We start from the raw sequence: 24991 nt of genomic DNA, 5'->3' as shown, positions 1-24991 counted from the left end.
GTGAGCAGTATTTGTGAAACATAATCCTGAGACATGGTAGCCATGTTCTTTAGAGTATAGATAGCATGGAAAATTATATTGTGGTACTTCTTTTTTGTATATATAAAACAATAGACTTTCTCTAATGAGAAGATGAATATCAGCCTCCTGTATTCAGAACTGGAATCAGGATGTGATTTGCCTAGTATAGCATAAAAAGATCCTGACTGGCTCTGTTAAAAGTTCAAAAATAAGCCTAGAAATGTATTAAGTGACACACTGTACATTGTTGTTTCAGAAATATTCATGTACTAGAACTTTTTCTTGGTGAATAACACTTTAGCCTTCTGAGCACTATTTTTGTTCAGTGTCTCCAGATATTACACAATTTGCCACTGACATCTGTGATTTGCAGGTTTTATCATTTTTAATTTATTTTTCTATACAGACAAGCTGAGATGTATCAGTGATCTGGTAGGGGTATTTGTTTTACTCTAAACAGAGCCAAGGTAGCTGATTGTCCCTGCATTCAGTCTTTATGCTAAGTTAGGCTAGCTTTATTCTGTGTCCAGCTCTGTATTTAACACACACAGATATTTCAGTTGAATGCACATATTTCCAAAAATGTTGACTTATTCCTTCAAACTGGCTACAAGTCAATCTGCTCCTTTTTTACATTTTGATTTCTGGTACTTGAACTTATGCATGTCCTCAAATACTGATGTGACCACCTTAAGTTACAATAATATTGCTACAGTTAAATAATATTTTCCTTGGAAATATTACAAAAAATTAAACACAGTGACTTGAACTTTTGCAGTACAACACACACACTCACACGAACACACACACACACATGGTTGACCTGTTGAGCCACACAGTGCACAAAGACAGTATAATACTAATACAGTATAAAACTATTACCATAATTGTCTTTGACTCCTGCACATTCTAGTGTAGTCATGGTGGAGATTCTGGAGACATGGTAGGATGAATGGAAACCAGCAGGCACATGATGGAAGAATGCTGCCTTCAACTTAAGAATGCTCTTTTTTGGGCTCTCTTAAAAAGCACCTGAAATTTCAAGTGCTTGCTTGTATGAATTCAAATTTAAAATCACAAAATTACTGTACAAGGAAAAAACAGGATATCTGGTGGCAAAACCCATTATGACAGAAGAGTGGAAGTCATGCAGAAATGGCATTAGCAAATGACCTCTAACAAGATACTGTAAAACCAAGATTCAAATTGTCTGTCTTCAAAAAGTTTCACAATTAACTAGATACCATCTGGTACAGTATATGTAAAGTAATATTATTACAAGGCATATGTTGGTGAAAAATGGGCCCCTCTTATAATATTATGCAAAATATATTCATGCAAATTAATAACATTAATTTGACAGAATTTGTTTCAAATGCATTTTATCCTTATACAAATGGCTTGTTAAACACAGTCAGCAGTGTAATCTGCAGAGAAAGATTGCAAATGTTGCTTTGCTAAACCATAAATGAAGAATTACTTGCCCTTACATGAACAGAGAAAATTTCAGACAAATTCAGTTCCAGATATTTTCAGCCTGCTGGTATACATTTCTCAGTATCCACAGGTGTGGATTTTCTTCAGTCCTTGTGCACCTCACAGGAATTTGGTCCTGTTCAAATCAACTTTAAACCTATACTCAACATGCCCAGGGTCAGAGTATCTGTTGATCTAACAACCCCACTAACAAGGCAGCCTGGGTAATCAAGAGATTGCCGCTGTCAGCCTCTGGACTTTACTTGTTCACCTCTGAGGTGTAAGTATCAGTAGTTTTCTCAGACATACAATCAGTCAATGACTTATACTCCGTCATTTACCTGTAAGGCAGGAGAGCCCAGCAGTGTGACACAGCTCTCCACTTTTTGGTTAGATAGACACATCCACTGGATGTAAGGCTGTAAGGAAGGACTATAGACCTCAGATTAGCCTCTCCTCTGGGGGAACTTTGAGGACGCTGCCCATCTCCAGCCTGGCACCAGCTACCTCCTGTGAGCTGGGGCTGTACGTGCCCTCTGACTGACGCTTCTTCCTGGCTGTCATGATGAGGAAAAACACCAGCAGGATGGCCAGCAACACACACAGGGTGGTCAGAGGGATGGTCACCACCAGCCAGGGAATGCCCTCATTATGCTCCTCTTTCTGCAACATGATAGGGCTTACAGTAAAATGTTGTTTAAAGCAAAGCAAACATCAATCAAGCCTGGAGACTTAATAAGTTGTTAACATAGTGGTTTCAATGTAGTCTGTAATGTTTCTAAAAACATGTTTTACTTTTCTAAAAGACAAAGCAAGTATCATCACGGAGGAGTTTCAGTTTTGGTTAAAATCATTAAGTGATTATATTTTACAAAAGGTAGAAATTTCACAGTAGGCTATAGGACACCTGACATTTAGTCAAAGCTTTTATTTCAAACATTATTCTATAAATCCTAATAAAGTTGTTACAACTTCCAAAGCAGTAATAAAGCGTCCCTTATCAGAAAGCAGTATTGCGGATTCATTTGATTGTTGAAAGCTGTGATCACGGAAAACAGCATAAATTAATACATTATTTAGGGATGAAAAGGTGCCATTGATGTAAATACTGAAGGATATACTCAAGGCTGTATATCAAAGCATTTTCATTTCAAATTCTTTGTTATAGTTTGGAAGGGAACATTTATAATGTTTCCACATGCATGCAGAAATATTTCAATAAGAATTTCAATATTTCTGCTGTATTTGTATAGATACTCTGAGATAATATCATTGGAATGATCTGACACTTACGCTGTTTTCACACAGTGTGCCACTGAAACCCATCACACACAAACACTGGAAGTGGTTCAGTCTGTCCAGACAGGTGGCACTGTTGAGACAAGGGTTGGACTCACATTCGTCTATTTCTGTCTCGCACCTGAAACACATCAGCAGGGCTTTAACACAATGCTCACTGACAGAGCAGGAGCTAACACAGTCTCCTGACCTTCGCACTTGGATGTGGGCCAGACACACTTTCTCCAGAGCAGCAGGTATGATGTATGTGGTGAGAAAGGTGCAATGTGCTGTTCTTACCTGGCACCAGTGTATCCAGGTTTGCAAGTGCAGTTTCCTCCAGAGTCGCTCCCTATACAAACCCCTCCATTGAGACAATGTGTATTTGCATCACATGACACTGGGGGGAAACGCCACCTATTGGACATACAAGGTTTATTTTACTTTCTATTACATTTGCATTAACTGTAAAACTACACAATGGGTGCGGTGTTAATTTTCTTATATTCAGTGTGGCTTAGTGGTTAGCAGTGTTGCCTCACAGCAAGAAGGTTCCTGGTTTGAAACCCATCAGGGGCCTTTCTGTGTGGAGTTTGCATGTTCTCCCTGTGCTTGTGTGGGTTTTCTCCAGGTACTCTGGTTTCCTCCCACAGTCCAAAAACATGTATGTCAGGTTGATTGGTGACTCTAAATTGCCCATAGGAGTGAGTGTGAGTGTGTGAGGTTGTTTGTCTCTATGTGGCCCTGTGATGGACTGGGGACCTGTCCAGGGTGGACCCCTGCCTTTCACCCAAAGAGAGCTGGGATAGGGTATAGATAATAATATAATCAGTGTATGTAACCAGTGTGTTCATATATTATACAATATGTACTTTCCTCTACAGCTTTCTTGTCAGATTCGGGTTTGTGTTCCAGACTGTGCGTGCAGGCATGGGAACACATAACAAATCCACCCTGGAGAGGCAAATATTATTACAGGCCATAGTTATTCCCACTGTCTAATCTTCTAAAATAATGTCTGTCACAGTAAGTACAGGAAACATATTTGACTACATTGATTTCATTGGTCTAAACATATAAAAAAACAACTACGTGCATATAACTAAGAGAAGCTTAGTAGCAGTGTTACCACTAAGGTCTTTGGAATGCTGCTTAGGTATTGTGCATGCTGATTGTATGTCATTCCCCAAGTGTTCACATAAATAAATCTTCGTAAAGTTTCAATTACTCCACAGTCAGTCAATTGGGAAATACCAATTCTAAAGATAAACAAAAAAAGAAAAATGCACCTATATTTGTTAAAACCCACAGATAACTGAGTAAAAGATTGAGGATAACTACCACTGATCAAGACTCTAAAAGGGACTATACACCAAAAGAGGTGGAGAAGCTGTGAGGAGGAAAATCTTATCCCTACAATGACGATGCTGCAGGATGGACAGCTGAGATTTTTGAACAGGAAATGACTGATGCTCCAAAGTCTAATGGAGAACTTGGCTGTGATTATTAAAGTGTTTGGTGCTGTATGGGAAAACTGTGCAAAACATTTAATCTAAGTGAGAAGCTGAGGGACCATGATAAAGAGGGGTAAGAGCACAAACATAAACAGACCTTAAACAGCACGAGAAGACAAATATGTTCATATAGTTGTTTATGTCAGTTCCTGTTTTAAAACATCTATCAATTATTTTATACCAGGTTCCAATCTTCAGTTTTGACCTAGATTGGACTTTGATTAAAATATCAGTGAGACATAGCTAAACAGTTTTTTTCTCTCAGAGCCTACATGTCTCTATCCTCCTGAGACCCAGCCCACTGACTTGTGTCCCTTGTAGTGGACAGTATGTTCACACAAAAACGGTCCTATGGTCCACTACAGTGGACATGCTATAAAATTAAAAATAAAAATTAATTTAAAAAAGTCTAAATTGTAACATGTTTTTTTTTAACCAAAAAAAGGTAAGAAATTACAAAAAAGAAGAAATTGGAAGACACTTATTTTCCTCGGTTCTCAGGAGGCTATATCTGCTGACTGTTTGGCTGGATCTGAATCAGTTTCTGTTTCTTTTCCCCTATCATCTTTATGATTTTCACCTTCTTTACTAGTGTCACATCTTGACCTTCTCGCTCTCTTCTCTCCTCATCCCTATATTCATCCTCTGAAAATTCACAAAGCCTGCATACTAATGTTTTTGAAATCTAACATCAAGCAGCAGGCTACTACTCAAACCTTGCAAAGAATTACTTACAGTCAGAGAGAACACTAGCTCCGTTATCCTGGGCCCTGGGTCAGAGGAGAGCCCAGAGGGACCCGCTAACTTTTAGACAGTCTGTTGAAATAATTTGTCAAATATACTTATTTGTAAAGACTTGATATAGTAGCCTAGTAGTTGTGAGTTTGTTGTTATCTTACTAATTATCCTTGACATAATGGTCAAAAACAGTGGTATGTTCCCTCCCTGTAATGTAGAAATGGCTTGGCCAACATTTACCATCTAGCCTGCACCTCCAGACCTCCAGTAAATTTTAAAATTGGCCAGTTACCAAAAGTCAGGCGCTCAGAAAAAAGAGAAAATGACAACAGACATTTAAGGGAATATTTTTTAAAAAAGTGTAAGATGCAACTTTAAGTACCAGTTCAACCCAATTATTAACACAGATCATGGTGAGACATTCCTTTCACCAGTGTCAACTTAAACATCTGGCTAACGCACTAACAGCCTAGCTACCACCCAGCTTTGCCTTCAGTGTCCCATTATTATCGTGTCCCCTGACATAAACAGCTGAGTGTGTGGATGGTTTGCTACATGGACAGATTGGTGCTTGACATTTGGAGTTAAACATTAAACATGCTGCATGAACAGTGGAACTAATTCAATTATTTGGACATGCTTTTCTGGTGTAGCGAAGAAAAGGTTAGTACAGCAAACTTCTTTCATTTATTCATCGCATGCCTGTTTTGCTCAACAGTAATAACGAGTGCGAAGTGTAGGGGCATATACAACCAGTAGTCTACCTGTTTTACAACAACTTGTCTATTGACAGCAATGATTATATTGGTTTATAATGTTTGTGACAGTTAGGTGTGGTGATCTATGTTTGGTCCCAGTAGTTTTCTTTACATAAATTAATATAAAATATGTTCAATTAAATGAGTTATGACTTATTTTGGGTGGTGATGCTACAGTTTTAGTTAGAGCTCCATGAACTTGGAACATGCACCGTGTGTGATATGGCCATTCAGTGACATGTGCACAGTCTGGAGAAGGAGAGGGGCCTTTGGAGATTATCTTGTACTGGGAATGAGCAAGATACCCACATAGCATTAGCAGGTGGTGGATTGATAGTCACTGAATGATTATAGGACACTGTGATGTAATGTTCCAGTGCAGAACAAAATTAGTAATCATTTAAGAGAGGAAGCATCATTTCAGTGCCATTAAGGTGGTAGGTTACCCTAAACTTTCTTTAGAGTCGGGGATGCTTTTAGTATCAGTATTATTAACAATTCTGTCAATACTGAAACAAAACTTCATCCGCCCCTAAAATGCATGTATTTCGTGTCTCTCCAGCATTCTCCCATTTTTCCAAAGTAAGGGCCAACTGCAGGTGTTATTAACAAGAAATGTCTCCAATACTGAAGAAAAACTAGGATGAGTTTGCCACCACTGGGAATGACACCACTAAAATCTTTGCTAACTCTACCTACTGTATCTGTTCAATGAGGAGCAATTGCCATCACTCAATGGGAATAGGAAATCATTCTTCCAAGATACCCCTCTCACCTCTCACTGAGTTTGTGATTTCAAGGTGCATGTATATTTACCAACATATTTCTCTGGTTGTTGCTATCTGGCTAATCTGACTCTTGTCTTTAACTTCCACAATCTAAAATCCCCTATTCCTACTTGCAGTAAATGTGAATTATAAAACAATTAGAGGAAAAACTTAGATTTAACTAGTTAATAATCAATTTATGTAACCAGTGCTTGGGTATATTGTACAAATTAAAAAAGCCCAAAATAATTGTAGAGAAACAGAAATGTCTGTACTTACTGGCAGCGCTTGCCGATGTAGCCTGAAGGACATAAACATGTGTGAGTTTCCACTGCTTCCATGCAGGTTCCTCCATTGAGACAGCTAAACTCTAGACAGTTATCCACCTCCTCTTGACAGTTTTTTCCTGTATATCCAGGCTCACAGTCACACTGGTAGTCTGCCAGTAGGTCTTTACAAGACCCATAGACGCAGGGACCTGAAGAACACTCATTTATCTCTTTCTCACACAGAGCCCCCTCCCATCCTGAGCTGCAGCTGCAGTTAAATTCATAAAACTGGTCCAGACACACACCCTCATTCAGGCAAGGCTGGGAATCACACATGGGTGCACCTTGACATCCTATGACTGGCTTATGTCCACCCAGTCTAAAGAACCGGCTTACCTGAGGGGGGACAGGTACATTAATGAGTGGCAGGTAGACTCCACCCACTCTCACTTCTGCTAAACAGCCAGTATATTTTTCAGCCAGCCAGATTTTGCTATCATTGAGGAAGTTGAGGTTACCACCAACATTGAAGCTGCCACCCACTTTCTGCCCATCTACTGTAAGGCACCAGCGAGATGCAGACTGTGCTGGGTCAACCATTGTCAGTTGGATGTGGTGCCACGCACCATCTGCGATGATCCTGTCACTTGTGAAGGCCAGTAGCTCTGTATTCATCCCACTGTCCAGTTTGACCAGCACGGAGGAGTTGAGCAAGCCCAAGCAGAAGACCTCACTTCTGCTGGCAGCACGCAACAAGATTCCGTTCTCATCCCGCGTTCGTATTTTCATAGTGATGTTGGTGACAGGATTCAACAGGGAGCTGTTGGCAACATACTGGAGAGAGTTGTCCTGAAAACTGGCTTCAGTTAAACCTGTAGGAGGAGAAGATCAGCTTTGAAAAGGTACTGATACTGACCACTGTGTGAGTTACAGTGCGTGCTGTTTCAAATCTTTATGTGTGCATGTTAAAAGACTAGATGTTACTGTTGTTTGTTTGTATTGTTGTTTTTGTACTGATTGGAAAACCACATACTCAGCTGATCACAGGAGGCAACAACTTTTCCCTAGAAAAAAATCTTGAAACAAAAAAAAAACTATGCAATGCAGTTAGGCTGCCAAACCATCCCACAACCTAGACAATTGTCAAAATCCAAGATGGCAGTGAAATTATCCTTAGCAGTTGAGTTAAGTATCTCATTTCACCTAATACGCATGGAAACTCTAGAATTTGCAAAAGAGTTTTGGGTGTGCATAGCCACTCAGTGTCATACAATTAGACAGCGTGTGTGACTAAGCCAGGTCCATAGATGAATGTCCTTTCAGTTGGTCAGCAAAATTATATTTACAGCTTAAATAATGTCTATTACAATAACAACTACAATTACAATATAATTTTAACAATTACAACTGTTAAAATTATGAGGACGCTGCCATTAACTAAATGGTCTTTGCTGATATCTCAGTTAAAGTGAGTAAGAGCGCTAGTGGGAAGGTAGTGGGGTTTGGCAAGAAGGCAGATGAATTCCTCCACCTCAGTCTAATATTTTGATTAGAAACCTGTACTGTTTACTTCTGGCAGACTAATCTTTCATTTTAATGGCCAAGCTGGACTCCCTTACTGGAGTGCCAGTGTAACCCTAGCCTCTAACCTTAAGATAAAACCCCTAACAAATTCTCCTACAGTCAAAAATAATCAAATAATGCAAGTGAGGAAAAAATGAGAAAGAATGATCATGGTGGTTCCATATCTTAGTATGTTGTTGTAACAATCTTTTTTCTTATCGCATTTGCAGGACTCTTGAAGTCATGGATTTTCTTTCCTGTCTTGTACTAAGAAGTTTATCCTGTCAGTGAGGGTCTAATGTTGGCAGGCTGTCCATCCCACTTAATGTTAAATGGCCCTTCAGAAACCTATAAGTCTAAATAAGAAAGACCTAAACAAATAAACTTGACCTGACCTTGCGGTATTTGCCCTGCTGTAGTGAACAGAGCGATAATCAATACCACAGGATTACTCACACTCATAACCGTCCTGTAGGTCCACACAGCGTACGCCATCAAAACAAGGGCTGTCGACGCACCACAGACGTGTCTCACAAAGCCAGCCTGAGTACTTAATGGAACAGTTACACCGGAAGTCGTTCCAGGTGACCTGACACAGTCCACCATTTAAACAGGGCTCATCCTGTGCACAGACAAACACAGATGCATCCTATAGGCAATAAATCTCTCACCTGACGGGGTAAAAGCTGCATAGAGGATTTGGGGGTAATTTACAGATCAAAAGGATTGAAGACCAGATTAAAGTTAATAGGGTAGAGGCAATACCGTACAGCAGAGCTACAAACAGCACTGCAAGACACTAACACATTTAGCATTTGTATAGCTCAGTGTTAAAGTTTGCTTAATTATATAAGGAAACCGAGCCATAGTGACCCAGGAGCTAGCAATGTTGGCTGGCAGCTGTGGTATAATAATCAAATGTAAATATATAAAAATTAAATATATAATATATAAATATATAAATGTAATATAATATAAATATATATAAATACATGAACATTGCTCTAAAATAAAATGTACTCTAAATTATTATCTCAGCATCAGTTCAGCCTTTTATTAAATTTCACTCTATCTTGTGGGAGATATACATTTAAACAAAGTTTTTCTTATTCTGCAGTTTCAATGATGATTGCAAAGCAAACAATATTTTTCTGTTACCTTGCATGTGTCATCACTTTGGCATCCTGGCAGCACATTCTCCACTGTGCTTGCCTGATATACCTCCACCCCAACTGGGTGATCCTCAGTAGTCAGATGCCTGTGGTCCAGCCGAATGTCCTGCAGGCAGCCCTTGAAATATCCTCCCCAGGCAGCCATGCTCTTGCCTACAGGGAGCCCTCCCACATATAGCACATCCCCTGCCTCTACACTCACATTTCCTAAGGCACGACTGTTTCCCGCTTTGGCGAAGACCACATGACCATAGTGTACCTTTATGGTCACTAAATTGTTGTTGCCATCAGTGACAAACTTTGCCTTTGACAGTAGTGTGGTGTGAGGGCTGTAAATGGCAACAGTGCCTTCCTTTAGATAGATTGTCAGGTAGGGCTTTTCTTCTCGACAGAATTGTAGCAGCAGACCATTGTGTTTCAGAGAGCGTATTAAAAAGGAAATGGTGAAGTTTTCTCCATGGCTTTCTGAGATGTTGAAGGCAGAGTGGCTGGTAGTGTTCTCATGGCTGAAGGTCCAGGATGGATACTCTGAAGTGGGAGTGGCAAGGACAACATTTTCAGTATCTTATATGTCACATCTGTATCAGCAATAGTTCATTTTGTTTTCCTTAAAGTGGACCTACAGCTATACATAAAATATGATTTTACAGTTTAGATGAATTCTTCCCATCTCTTGAAACAGTTTTAACGTCTTGTGTGGCTTAATCATACCTGCCTGTGCCTGAACATTATACATTTTTACAGAATAAAATGAAAGACATAATGAGTGGTCTAGCAAAAGTCAGTATGACACACACCGACAATTGCATTGCACTACGGAAAGTGTGATACAGTGCATCTTGACAGAGCCACAGAGAATTACCACCACTGACGTTCTCTCCAACTCTACAGAGCATTTTAGATCATTTTTTGGAATTATGTCAATTACTTTATCTTGCAGTACTCCCTACTTTTTTCTTTCTTTATTTAATGTATACTTTTCAAACAGTTATGTAACACATCACCAAAACAAATTCCTTGTATTTGAAGTCATGCACATAAGGCAGCTCGTGTCAGTGAAAAACCTGCTCATCAACAAATAACAGACAAAGTTAGCAACTAGCTGGTGAATATTATTCAACATATAGCGGATTACTCATACTTTGTTTTTGTTTTGCAATAAACAAGCTCAGATCTCGCTACATCCAGTTTTGTTTAGTCTTAGCAGTAGTGTAATGTATAGTGTAGATTGTTTGTGTTCACTGCTCATTGGGAGTGCGGAGGGGTATACATTTTATATGTACCTTTTAAATTGTCATACCAAAACCACACTCATCGCTTTAAGGGGAACAGAAAATTTGTTTCTGTTAAGTATTATTAAGAGTTATTCATAAAAACTTAATAAAAATTAAGACCACTCCTCTTATTGAACAGAAAAACAGAACTGTCAAATGTGGATTATTAAATATTAGGTCCCTTTCATCTAAATCTCTGTTAGTAAATGATTTGATAACTGATCACCAAATTGACCTACTTTATCTTACTGAAACCTGGTTACAGCAGGATGAATATGTCAGTCTGAATGAATCAACCCCCCTCAGTCATAAAAATTATCATGTTCCTCGAAGCACAGGTCGAGGTGGAGGAGTAGCTACAATCTTCCACTCAAACTTATTATTAAACTTTCATCCTCAGAACAGTTATAACTCATTTGAGAGCCTCACTCTTAGTCTCTCACATACAAACTGGAAAACACAAAAACCCAGTTCTACTTGTCATTTTGTACCGTCCACCTGTTCCTTACTTAGAGTTTTTAACTGAATTCCCTGACTTCCTGTCTGATTTAGTGCTTAGATCAGATAAAGTCATTATAGTGGGAGATTTTAACATTCATGTAGATGTTGAAAATAACAGCCTCAGCATTGCATTTAATTCTATATTAGATTCAATTGGTTTCATTCAAAACGTTAATAAACCCACCCACTGTTTCAATCACACCCTTGATCTTGTTCTGACCTATGGCATCGAAATTGAACATCTAATAATTTTTCCCCCAAATCCTGTTTTGTCAGATCATTCTTTAATAACTTTTGAATTTAAAATGATGGATCATGCAGCGTCTGGAAGAAAATTCCACTACAGCAGATATTTATCCGACAACGCTGTTAATAAATTTAAGAAAATGATTCCATCTTTATTTGCATCTATGCCAAGTATAAACATAGTGGAGGGCAGCTGCCTTAATCCTACTCCCTACCAAATTGATCATGTTGTTGACAGCGCTGTAACCTCACTGCGTGAAACGCTTGATTCTGTAGCCCCTCTGAAAAAGAAGTTAGTGATTCAGAGAAGACTAGCCCCATGGTATAATTTACATGTTCGTACCTTAAAGCAGGCATCACGAAGGCTGGAAAGGAAGTGGCGTTCCACAAACTTAGAGGAAATTTTTCTAGCCTGGAAAAACAGTCTACTAACATATAAAAAAGCTCTCCGTAAAGCCAGAACTGCATACTATTCATCACTAATAGAGGAAAATAAGAACAATCCCAGGTTTCTTTTCAGCACTGTAGCCAGGCTGACAAAAAGTCACAGCTCTGTTGAGCCCAGTGTTCCCTTAGCTCTCAGCAGTGATGAATTTATGAGTTTCTTTACAAATAAAATCACAACTATTAGAGATAAAATTCAGCAGATGCTTCCTATACCTGCAATAAATGAATCTTTTACTACAGTAGCTCTTGAATCATCTGTAGGACCTCAGTTATGTTTAGACTGCTTCTCTCCTATAGATCTCTCTGAATTTACATCAGTAGTTGCTTCATCGAAATCATCAACGTGTCTCTTGGACCCCATCCCGACTAGACTGCTTAAAGGCACCTTGCCATTAATGAACTCATCTTTATTGGACTTGGTAAATTTATCTCTAGTATCAGGCTACGTACCACAGGCCTTTAAGACTGCAGTAATCAAACCTTTACTCAAAAAGCCTAGTCTTGATCCAGGAGTCTTGGCTAATTATAGACCAATATCCAACCTGCCATTTATTTCTAAAATCCTAGAAAAAGCTGTTGCTAAGCAGCTATCAGACCACTTACACAGGAATGAACTATTTGAAGATTTCCAATCAGGATTTAGAGCACATCATAGTACAGAAACAGCACTGTTGAAAGTTACCAACGATCTTCTCTTAGCCTCAGATAATGGACTTGTTTCGATACTTGTCCTCCTAGACCTTAGTGCAGCATTCGACACCATTGACCACAACATCTTATTACAGAGACAGGAGCATGTGACTGGTATCAGAGGAACAGCGTTAAAGTGGTTCCAATCCTATTTATCGGACAGATTCCAGTTTGTTCATGTCCATGATGAACCTTCCACACGAACAAAAGTTAGTTATGGAGTTCCACAAGGTTCTGTGCTAGGACCGATTCTGTTCACCCTGTACATGCTTCCTTTAGGATATATCATTAGGAAGCACTCTATTAATTACCACTGCTATGCGGATGACACTCAGTTATATCTATCTATTAAACCTGTTAACACAAACCAGTTAACCAGACTTCAAGCCTGTCTAACTGACATAAAGGCCTGGATGACCAGTAACTTTTTACTTTTAAACTCTGAGAAAACAGAAGTCATTATATTTGGGCCTAAAAATCTCAGAAATAACTTTTCTAAAATTATAGCTACTCTAGATGGCATAGCCCTGGCCTCCAGCACTACTGTAAAAAACCTTGGAGTTATTTTTGACCAGGACATGTCCTTTAACTCACACATAAAACAAATCTCTAAAACTGCATTCTTTCACCTGCACAACATTTCCAAAATTAGGAGCTTCCTGTCTCAAAATGATGTAGAAAAACTAGTCCATGCATTTGTTACCTCAAGGCTAGATTACTGTAACTCATTACTATCTGGATGTCCCAATATCTCCATAAAAAGCCTCCAATTAATCCAGAATGCCGCAGCCAGAGTCCTGACAGGAACTAGCAAGAGAGATCATATTTCTCCTATATTGGCTTCTCTTCATTGGCTCCCTGTAAAATATAGAATAGAATTTAAAATCCTTCTTCTCACATACAAATCCCTTCATAATCAAGCTCCTTCATACCTTAAAGACCTCATAGTACCATAATATCCCAATAGACCACTTCGCTCTCAGAGTGCAGGCCTACTTGTGGTTCCCAGAGTTCTCAAAAGCAGAATGGGAGGCAGAGCCTTTAGCTATCAAGCTCCTCTCCTGTGGAACCAGCTGTCAGCCTGGGTTCAGGAGGCAGACACTCTCTGTACTTTTAAGGCTAGACTTAAAACCTTCCTCTTTGACAAAGCATATAGTTAGGGCTGGCTTCAGGCAACCCTGAACCATCCCTTAGTTAGTTATGCTGCTATAGGCCTAGACTGCCCGAGGACCATCGGTGCACTGAGCTCCCCTACCCTAACCCCCCCACCCTTCTCTCCCACCTCATGTATATTCCACCATTGAATGTTACTAACCTTGTGCTCTCTCTCTCCCCTAGTTTGTGCTCTCTCCCTCCCTCTCTCTCTCTCTCTGTACCTTCTGCAGGTGTCCCTGGTCCTGGAGCTGTTTATCGCTGATGTGCAGTTACTGGCCCCACCAACTTGCAGTGTCTATTTGTTGTTTATTGTTGCTGTTCTTTTCTCTCTGCTCTATCCACTCACCCCAACCGGTCGAGGCAGATGGCCGCCCAGACTGAGCCTGGTTCTGATGGAGGTTTTTTCTTCCGTTAAAGGGAGTTTTTTCCTCTCCACTGTCGCCAAGTGCTTGCTCATAAGGGAATTGTTGGGTTTTTAGTTTTAGTTTTTGTAAAGTGCCTTGAGATGATTTGTATTGTGATTTGGCGCTATACAAATAAAATTGAATTGAATTGAATTGAATTGAAGTATTAAGGCAAGGTAAGGAAAACATCTACAGTTACTCTCAAGTGAAAGATATAAATATTGTTTCATACTTAAAATTCTACTTTTAGCATATAAACTGTGCAAACAATTTTATTAAGAGTATTTGTGCTTGTGTTGAAACATAGTAAAAGTATATTTTTGGTGAGTCTCCAAAGTACAAGATTAGTAAGAGTTACTGATACAAAAAAAGCATATTCACAGTCATTCACATTTTGCAAAGTATATTGAAATGATATGATTACTTAATTAGTAATTTATCATATTTATTAAAAGTTCACCTTACTTTAAACATGTTTTCCAAAAGTATGTTAATTATTTTTTTAGTTTAAATTCTTTTCAAAATATAATACTAGTTGTGTTCCTGGGTGTGCTAACATACGACAGGTTTTCATTTTTTCAAAATTCATAATTAATCTGCCTTGAAAATCCCCATGTAAAGGAGAAATGTTATGTTAGTTAGTTTTACATGTCAAATTGGTATAAATGATAAACAGTGACAGTTTGAACTGTCTTTACCAAAACTGCACCATGTGTTATGACGTAGGTGGAAGGGGAAGTAGAACTTGGCTAATTGTTGCTGATAGTGGTTATCGAGTGGTCACATTTTACAATTTGGAGTTTTCTGGTGTTTTTCTGTTGTTTTTTGTCATTTTGCTGTTATACTTAATACCATTACTTTCAGGATGCCTTGATCTTTTCTGAACTGAATTACTTGTTGGACTGGACTGAACAATATTAGCTATAGTCTAATTCACAAGGACACCTGCCCTGTGCTCCATCATTCTCCTGACACCACAGCTCCATTTCTCTCCTGTGCCCATTGTTTCTTATTCTCTGCTGTCCATGCTTGCGCTCGTTAGTACTAGTAATACTGTGAAGTTCTGAATGTACTAAAACTACATGTAGGCTACTTTAGAAGTTACACAGTCATGCCAATTATTCCACATTCCCTAACTGAAAAAAATATATATTTTTGTGTATTTTCAAACCACTTAAGTTGCACTTAATCAAATGGAAGCTGCACCATAAATCTGCTTTAGTACATTAAAAATATATTTTTCACATATTATTGGGTACTAAGAAATTATTATTAGTGGACTCATTTTCAGAAAAAAATATCAAAAGACATTTAAAAATATACTTTATGTACTTTTTTTCAAATTTTAAACATCATTTGATTGTATCTCATATATACTTAAAGTGAGCAGAATTACTATTGCAACAACACATCATCAGTAGGGTAAAACTAAGCTGTCTCACGACAGTCTAAACCCAGCTCACGTTCCCTATTAGTGGGTGAACAATTCAACGCTTGGTGAATTCTGCTTCACAATGATAGGAAGAGCCAACAGAGAATTTTTCAAGTACATGTACTTTGGCTCTAAGTGCATTAGTAATACACTGTAAGTTTAATATCTTATTCAACTTTTCTTACATATATATATAATATGTATATATATTTCTTACATTTGCAAGAAGTATATGTAAAATGTTTAGTATATTTTAACACTAGTGTATTTTGGTCAGCAAAAGTACCCAATAATACGTGAAAAATATCTTTTTAATATACTAAAGCAAGTGCAACTTGAGTGGTTTCATATTAACACAACTTCAAGTATAATGAAATTTAACATTTAAAAGGTATACTCAATATACTTTTAGAAAATATACAAATATATATACATATTTTTTCACTTGGAATATGACAAGCTATTGTCTTGGAAACACCCCAATTTGAGAAAGCTGCCACTTTAGTAGCAAGTAACAAAGTTTGCAGGAATATGACAGTGTGCGTATTCTCACCTTTCTCACACCTTTCTCCGTAGTGGGGCCTGTGACACTGACAACTGGCATTAACCCACATGTCCACACACTGTCCATGTTGCATGCATGGATCCTCCTGACACCAGTCTTTTTTTCTGCACCCCAGCTCCAAGCCTTGATTCTCTTCCCTCATGAGGTCCTGAGGTAGAAGCAGCTTATGCTCAACATGAAGGTCTTCCATACAGCCAATAAAACCCCTCTTGCTGTATGTATGGCCTAAATATTCCTGTGGTGCCCCTCCTACATACAGCTGTTGAGAGGAGCTGGGCTGGAGGATGACCACATGATTGTAGCCCTCATTCTTCACCTGGCATCCTTGCTCACAGCCGGTTCCTTGTACAGTCAGAACCAGTCTCTTATCTATGCTCACAGTGACCTGGTGCCACTCTCCATCATTGACTGGGCCATTGTAAGTGACCTGCAGTATTTTCCATGACTTCACTCTGGCTTGAAGGGAGCCATGGACAAGCTCTAGGGAGACAAAGTGCTCTATGGTGCCCTGGTAGTACAGCACCATGTCAGGCAGGGTGCTCTTAAATCGAAGCTGTATGTGGTGCCCGTGGTTATGGTCATCAGAGTCTCGCCTAGTTCTGTTTTTGGAACCAGCCAGTAGTATATGGACGTAGCCCTCTGAGTTAAAGGAAAAGGTGGTGGAGGTGTTGCAGTGTTCCCCAGTCCAGCCCGGTGGACATAGGCAGGTGTAACTGTGCTCTCCATCATCAGTAAGCACAGGGACACAACCTGCTTTGTGCAGACATTGGTGCTGTCGGCACCCAACTAGGCGAACACCACAATCTTGTCCACCCCAGGGCTCCTGGCCAGGCTCTGGCGCAGGGCAGTGACACCTATAGGAGTTGGCAGCATCTTCACACGTGGCGCCATTCTGGCAGGGATGGCTGTCACACTCATTGATGTCCACCTCACAATGCACACCTGTATGGAGGGACATTTACATTTAGTCAGTCAAAATACCTTCATGTCAAAATAGAAGTCATATTTAATATTTATATAATAATCACATCAATCTGGTTAATTAATCAAAAAACAGGAAACTGCACTGGTAGCCTTAAAAGTCACAGTATGTGTCATGAGATACAGAGCTAAGTGTGAACACACTAATCAACAGACAGATTTGAGGCATGAAGGCATGAATTAAAGGAAGTAGTGTTAGATTATGCATTAGATTTGCAGTCCTGCATAAAACAAATAAACCAGTCTGTCATACTGTTTGTATCAATTAGAGATTGAGAAATTTACTTGTCAGACAAACTAGTACCAGAGATACATACACTCTGTCAGAAATAAGGTTTGCCTGGTTTCATTAGCCAGAGCTGCCTCATCAACTGCATTCAACATTAAGCCCTGGCAGCAGCAGTCAACCTGCATTAACATAGTCCTTTAAAATACTCTACACCCAAGGAACTCTAAAGCTGTTCATCCTCTCTGTGCCAAGACTCCATCCTCATAAACAAGCATGAAACTTTGTTCGTTGTTGTTAATATGGCATTATAAAGTGCTGTACCATACTATACCTGTCAGCCACCAGGGCCCATAGCAGCAGCACAGCAGCAACAGCAGCATCAAACTCCTTCCCCTCATGATCCACTGAGCCAACACACTCTTTATACTCTTTGATGACAGAAGTAACACAACCAGGTTCTCTCCTCTCTCTCTCTCACACATGCTTTCTGTTTCTTTAGCTTACAGAGCAGAAGTGCTGCCACTCCTCCACTCTGTACCAGGCAGAGAGGCAGGACTGATTACAGGGAAGCCCTGCCCACCTTTTCTTTTCCTCCCTCTCTTTCTCCCTCCTCCATCCCTCCCTGAATCTCCCTCCTTCACACCCCCTGCTCCTCTTCTGTCTGCAGCCCAGCCCAAGCAGAGTGGTTAAGCTTCCAGCGTCCAGCTGGCTCCTGTCAGTGTCTGACAAGAGGAATGTGGAGCTGCAGTCCCCTCCCTGCCCAATGTGTTGGCCTGTGGATGCCCACTAGTGGCAGGAGCTGGTGGAAAGAACCCACAGGAAATGCTGCAGGTTCAAGGCTGAGCCAGGCCTGAACACGGCTGGACCACAACATAGAGCCAATACTGATTTCTTTTAAATTAACATTTATATATCAGCCAGACAGTCTCATTCAGGACTGTGTTTGATTGTATCAAATTAGACTTATTGCCTACAGGAAGACACATCTGACTCCAGGACAATGGACAATGTAACATGAAAAATATGTTTTTAATGTACTAAAGAAGAGTTATAGTGCAGCTTCCAGTGTATTAAATGCAACTTAAGTGGTTTCCTTTAACACAACTTCAAGTATAATGAAATTTAACATTTAAAAAGTATACTCAATATATTTTTAGAAAACATACAAATACATATATATATATATGTACATATACTTGTATATTTTCTAAATATATATATATTAGATATATATCACTTGGGGAAAGTGGAGTAATTGGTACAACTGTGTAACTTCTAAAGTAGACTACATGTAATTTTGGTACATTCAAAACGACACAGTATTACTAGTACTAACAAGCACGAGCTGTCCTGAAATATAGCTAAAGTTAAATGTAGGCATATTTTGAAAAGAATTTAAACTAAAAAAATCATTAACATACTTTTGGAAAACATGTTTAAAGTAAGGTGAACTTTTAAGAAATATGATAAATTACTAATTAAGTAGTATTTTGTATTTAAGTAATATTTTGAAAAGAATCACATAACCCTCAGGGGTTGACGAACACGCTTTGTGGCATCTTCTCCTGATAACGCCGAAACAAACTTAAATTACTTCGTCAGTTTTGATCGTACAGATAAGAGCAATATATCATTCAAATCTGTAAAGGGTCTAGTTTTATTTGTATACACTCATAACAACAACAAAATGGTGTGCTTTTGTAAAATAAAGAAAGCAGACAGGGTGCGCTCTCTGTCTTCTCTGTCACTGTCACCTGTCTTCGTAGACAAATAAAACAACCGGAATCTCAGCTGATGCTTGCTTCAAAGACATGAGAAGTATATGCCTAGAAAGCTTAAAATATCTCCTTTTAAATTAAGCAACTCAAGTCAAAATCAAATCATCTCTTTTTATGTAATCCATATGAAAGCAGTATGGTTTTTCCTTTCTCACCTCATTATAGCTAATGTGCTCCTGCCTCGCACTGAGCGCACTGTCCATATGGAAATAATCTGAGGTGAGCCAAGTAGTTCTGTACACACCCCCAAGAAATGGCATAAAACATCAAGTTTTATCAGAATTTACTCACTTTTTCTGCACGATGGGATGATGGCATGCTACATGAGTGAAGAAGCACTTTGTATGTTTACTTTGTCCTCAGAGGAAAAACATGACTCAGATAAACGTTTGCATCTGCATTGCATTGCACTAATCCCCTCTCACCCATATTCCTGATTGAAAGGCTCATTATGAAATTCTCAGGTAAATCACATGATTATTCATGATCAGGCATATGTCTTTTCTACTCATAAAAGTGCCTTAGAAATTTTAAATCAACATATTGTTTTCTGAACAAGATTATTTTCACATCATTTTGAAGCAAACACTCAAGACAAGATCCAGTTCTCAAAAGTCTTGTGAACCAATGTTCTGTATGTGTTTTATGGTCTTTCAGTGACTTAAAAATTGTAGTTTTTCACTAACCATGCATAAACGTTGTTTTCTCCAAAACACAATCATGTATAAATATGCTGCTCACATATTATTGTAGCCCAGTTTGTGCTGAATACAGTGTTATCAGACTTTAGCCATTAATATGTTTAAAAGCAACTGAAAAAAGCACAAATGTCAGGGCAAGTCAAAACTTGTCCAGGGCCCCAAAACCCCCTCAGACCCCAGAGGTATAGATAACCATTAACCTACTTTTGGAAAACATGTTTAAAGTAAAGTGAAATTTTAAGAAATATCTTGAATGTAGTGAAGGAGGACATGAGGATAGTTGGTGTGGGTGAGGAGGATACAGAGGATAGGGTTAAATGGAGGCAGATGATTCACAGTGGCGACCCCGAAGGGAGCAGCCGAAAGGAAAAGAAGAAGATGCAAAAGATGCAAAGATGAAGTAATGATATCATTTCAATATACTTTGCAAAAATCGACTTTGAATATGCTTTTTTTGTATCAGTAACTCTTTTAACCAGTAATATGTTTCAACACAAATACACTTTGTAAAATGTTTAGCACACCTTATATGCTAAAAGTATAATTTAAGTATGAAACAACATTTTCATTTTTCACTTGGGTAACATTCTCAGATTTATGACATTCATCACATCATTTTGGATCTTTTGGAAGAACATTTATGAATATAGCCCCAAGAGAACCACCAAATGAAGTTATGGGAGTCACACAGAAATAAAAGAATAGAGAAAAATAAAATATGGACATATAATAAATTAATAATGCATGAAATCTGTAATTGATTAAATCAATTGCTATAATGAGCCTTTGTCATGGAGTGAAATTTGAGTTCCAGTTTTGGACTTTTATTTTGGTTTCTGAGTTCCTGTAGCACCAAGGTTAGTGATAGGTAGCTTAAGTTTGTTAGTCTAGACTTGTTTCACCTGTGTTAGATCGGTTATTGTTCACGGTCAGAGCATTTACATAGGTTTGTAAAGGGAGAGTCTGTTTTGAACACAGAGTGGCGTAATTATTTTTGCCTGCCCGCTGAGCGGCGGAAATAATGTCCCTGTGCCTGTGCCTGTGCCTGGTGCGTCCAGGGTATTAAAGAACTTGTATTGTACCTGCATTTGGGTCCTACTCTCATCCTTCACCATTATCACACCACTATGTCATAACAGCTTTAAAAGCGTGAGCTAAAATGTGAAATGTCATTCCCTTAGAGATCTGTAAATTTTATATGAAAAAACTAATAGCCATAATCATAACTCAGACATGTTTCAGCCTTCAGAATGTCAGTCAAACTCTTAACAGATAAAATACAGTATAGCTACTGTATGCAGTCAGCATGATCCATGTGAAGTGAAGATGCCACAAAGGGAAATTAATTCACACTGGATTAACAACCAGGACTGACCACCGCACACATGGAATGGCATGTGTTGCAAACACGCATATATAGTTAATTAAATCATATGGAGTATGAGTATGGAGTTTGCCAATAACAATACGTTCATAGTGAGATATGTTGATCATTTGGAAAAAAGTGCTTGTATTGGTCACAATTGCTATTTTTTTTTTTTGTTTGTTTTGTTTGTTTTGTTTTTCCCCGGGTGGGCTTTAATTAGGCTTTTAAGCAGCTTTTCTATAATCCGCCCACCTCTTGACAAATTTCTTAGGAGACCCCATTTATTGCCCAGGATGAGCACCACACATATGGCACCTTTTATTTGATCTGTTGCTTTTGCTATGATTCTCCATACCATATACCCCCTCATCCCCTCCTATCTTCTACTGTGTTGAGGTCTCCACACTTAGCCATTAGCCCTTTTCTTTGGCTGAATTTTTCACTTCTCAGTCCAGATTTTGAATTTCAAGACTGCCTTTTCGTGCAGTCCCTCTTGTTTTGAGTAATGCAGTGGCAAATCTCCTCTAATGAGGAATTAATACCTTGGCTGGCCATAAGGAATGATTAGCTGGAGGAAGATTAACCTTTTATTGTGAGACCTGGCATGAAGGTTATGTCTACACTATGAGGACATTCAGTTCAGTCCAGAACTGTTTCATCCCACAAAGAGAAGATCAATTTGCAGTGAGCCAATATAACACCAGTACAAACACAATGAAATGTAAAGCCCAAATACAGTTAATACTAACACAGACGTTTTTCTATGTATATTAAAAACATTAAAAGCTAAATTAAGCTTATGAAAAAGATTCATATGCATGTTTACTGTCCACATATTTTAGTTTAACTGTTACTGTTCTACCAGGTTACTTTTTTTATCAGTATTGAAGGCAATAAACCAACGTACACAACAGTAGAAAAATTCTAAAACACACATCCATCCATTCATCCATTATCTATACCTGCTTATTCCTATTTAGGGTCACAGAGATCTGCTGGAGCCTATCCCAGCTCTCTTTGGTCACCAGTCCATCATAGGGCAGGACACACAAAAGAACAAAAAGAAGATCCAACCCCAACTATACCCACCCATAACCCACAAAAACAAACATGAAACATGAACAACTACACCAGCCACAAATCAAACATAAATATAAATAATATTTAAATAGAATGGGAGCATAGTACATATCTAGTCTATTTTCCCAGCTTCCATAGTGGATTAACGGATCTTCTCACTAGTCATACATAATACATTATACATCCTTAATCCAGTGTCCATATGGTGGAGAGGAGGAGTCTTTACAGTTACAGAGAATGAGCGTGTACAAAAAATGAGTGTACAAAAAATCAATGACACTGGACTGAGATCTACTTGTTATGTTATGTCTACTGTTATTTAAGTTGAGTGAAGGAGAGGCGTAGGACCCAATTAACATGACAAAACAAGTCTCTTTATTCTCCTGGATCCACCAGTCTCGGGAATACAAAAAGGCCGTCGAGCCACTCCGCCACAGTGTCAAAATTCCTCAGCACTCGCTGACTAAACACTAATTGCCACTCGTCATACAAAATAACCTAACTCAGCCACACGGCGCACAAACAAAACTCTCTCCTATACGAGCAAAATGTATAGGAGAAAACACTAATCCTCCAATGAGGAACAAAAGAAAACCAGAGGTATATACAGTTGCAAGAAAAAGTATGTGAACCCTTTGGGATTACTTGGATTTCTGCATAAATTGGTCATAAAATGTGTTCTGATCTTCATGTCACAACAATAGAAAAACACAGTCTGCTTAAACTAATACCGCACAAACATTATATGTTTTCATGTCTTTATTGAACACAACATGTAAACATCACAGTGCAGGGTGGAAAACATATGTGAACCCCTAGATTTCTCCAAGAGCTAATTGGAGCCAGGAGTCAGCCAACCTGGAGTCCAATCAATGTGATGAGATTGGATGTGTTGGTTAAAGCTGCCCTGCCCTATAAAAAACACACACCAGTTTTGAGTTTGCTGTTCTCAAGAAGCATTGCCTGATGTGAACCATGCCTCGCACAAAAGAGCTCTCAGAAGGCCTACGATCAAGAATTGTTGACTTGCATGAAGCTGGAAAGGGTTACAAAAGTATCTCTAAAAGCCTAAATGTTCATGTATCCAGACTGTCTACAAATGGAGAAAGTTTAGCACTGTTGCTACTCTCCCTAGTCGTGGTCATCCTGTAAAGATGACTGCAAGAGCACAGTGCAGAATGCTCAATGAGGTGAAGAAGAATCCTAGGGTGTCAGCTAAAGACTTACAGAAATCTCTGGCACATGCTAACATTTTTGTTGACAAATCTACAATAAGTAAAACATTAAACAAGAATGGAGTTCATGGGAGGACAGCACGGAGGAAGCCACTACTGTCCAAGAAAAACATTGCAGCATGTTTGAAGTTTGCAAAAGAGCACCTGGATGTTCCACAGCACTACTGGCAAAATATTCTGTGGACAGATGAAACCAAAATTGAGTTGTTTGGAAAGAACACACAGGAGAAAAAAAAGCACAGCACACCAACATCAAAACCTCATCCCAACTGTGAAATATGGTGGATGGGACATCATGGTTTGGGGCTGCTTTGCTGCCTCAGGGCCTGGACGGATTGCTGTCATTGACGAAAAAACGAATTCCAAAGTTTATCAAGACATTTTGCAGGAAAACTTAAGACCATCTGTCTGACCAATTTATGCAGAAATCCAAGTAATCCCAAAGCATTCACCTGCTTTTTCTTGCAACTGTATACACAAGAACAAAAGACTCATTCAACACAGGTGAAACAAATTCAAATAATAGAACATAAAGAAGATACCGATGGCTAACAAAGGTGAAACCGGAAACAAGAAACCAAAATAAAAGTCAATGACTGGAAACTCAAAATACCGAACCATAACATCCTGAGGAGTTACTCCAAATATCACCATAAACAATGAAGGGGCAATTGGTTGTCCAAAAATTTTTGAAAAGGTTTCAAAAATTAAACCCCAGAAATTTGATAGTTTTGGACATGACCAGAATATATAGAAGGTGTAGGGATTGGTTACATTAATCACATGTAGGGTCAAGATCACTTTTAATCTTTGCCAATCTGGCCTTGCACCAGTGAAGACTATGTTTAATTTTAAACTGAACACTGAACTCTCTCGAACTGTTCTTTTTTCAGCTCCTCACAATCTTCGGTTCGGGGAGGAGGTCTGGCCGTTGTTTTTAAAAACTCTTTTCATGGCCGTATTATTCTCACGGAAGCGTATAAAAGCTTTGAGGCTCAACTGTTTATTCTGGATCTGGTTAAACCAATACTATGTGTCATATATCGACCCCCTCAGCCCAACAGTCTCTTTTTACATGAACAACATTCACATCTGTTGCCCTGGAAAATCTCTATCCAGTGATTTTTGCAATCTCATGGAATCATGGAATCTCTGAACTTTACTCAATGGGTTCATACCCCCACCCATGTTCATGGCCACATTTTGGACCTGTTTTGCTCCGTGGACTGTTCCATCATGAACTTGGTGGTGGAAGATTCTGGTTTTTTGGACCACATACATTTGTCCTTCTCTATCACTCCCCCTTCTCGCCCCTCCACGATTCCTGCACTGGCCTGGTGGACTCACCATT

General features: G+C 38.9%; 1 protein-coding gene across 1 annotated transcript in view; it reads right to left on the bottom strand.

The window, feature by feature from the left end:
* Positions 1-1329: 1329 nt before the first annotated feature.
* Positions 1330-24991, bottom strand: part of LOC113138897 (crumbs cell polarity complex component 2) — a 40056-nt gene continuing 16394 nt past the window's right edge. Inside the window, exons 7-13 of the mRNA XM_026321741.1 lie at positions 16259-17212; positions 9543-10084; positions 8841-9006; positions 6832-7693; positions 3076-3192; positions 2791-2917; positions 1330-2160 (exon numbers count right to left, since the gene is read on the bottom strand). Of these exons, the coding sequence (XP_026177526.1) occupies positions 1939-2160; positions 2791-2917; positions 3076-3192; positions 6832-7693; positions 8841-9006; positions 9543-10084; positions 16259-17212 (2990 nt within the window). The 3' untranslated portion in view covers positions 1330-1938. The remainder of the gene's footprint in view (positions 2161-2790; positions 2918-3075; positions 3193-6831; positions 7694-8840; positions 9007-9542; positions 10085-16258; positions 17213-24991) is intronic.

This window comes from Mastacembelus armatus, chromosome 9, assembly GCF_900324485.2.
Source record: "Mastacembelus armatus chromosome 9, fMasArm1.2, whole genome shotgun sequence".
Taxonomy (NCBI): Eukaryota; Metazoa; Chordata; class Actinopteri; order Synbranchiformes; family Mastacembelidae; genus Mastacembelus; species Mastacembelus armatus.
This window is presented reverse-complemented; position numbering and strand designations above follow the sequence as displayed.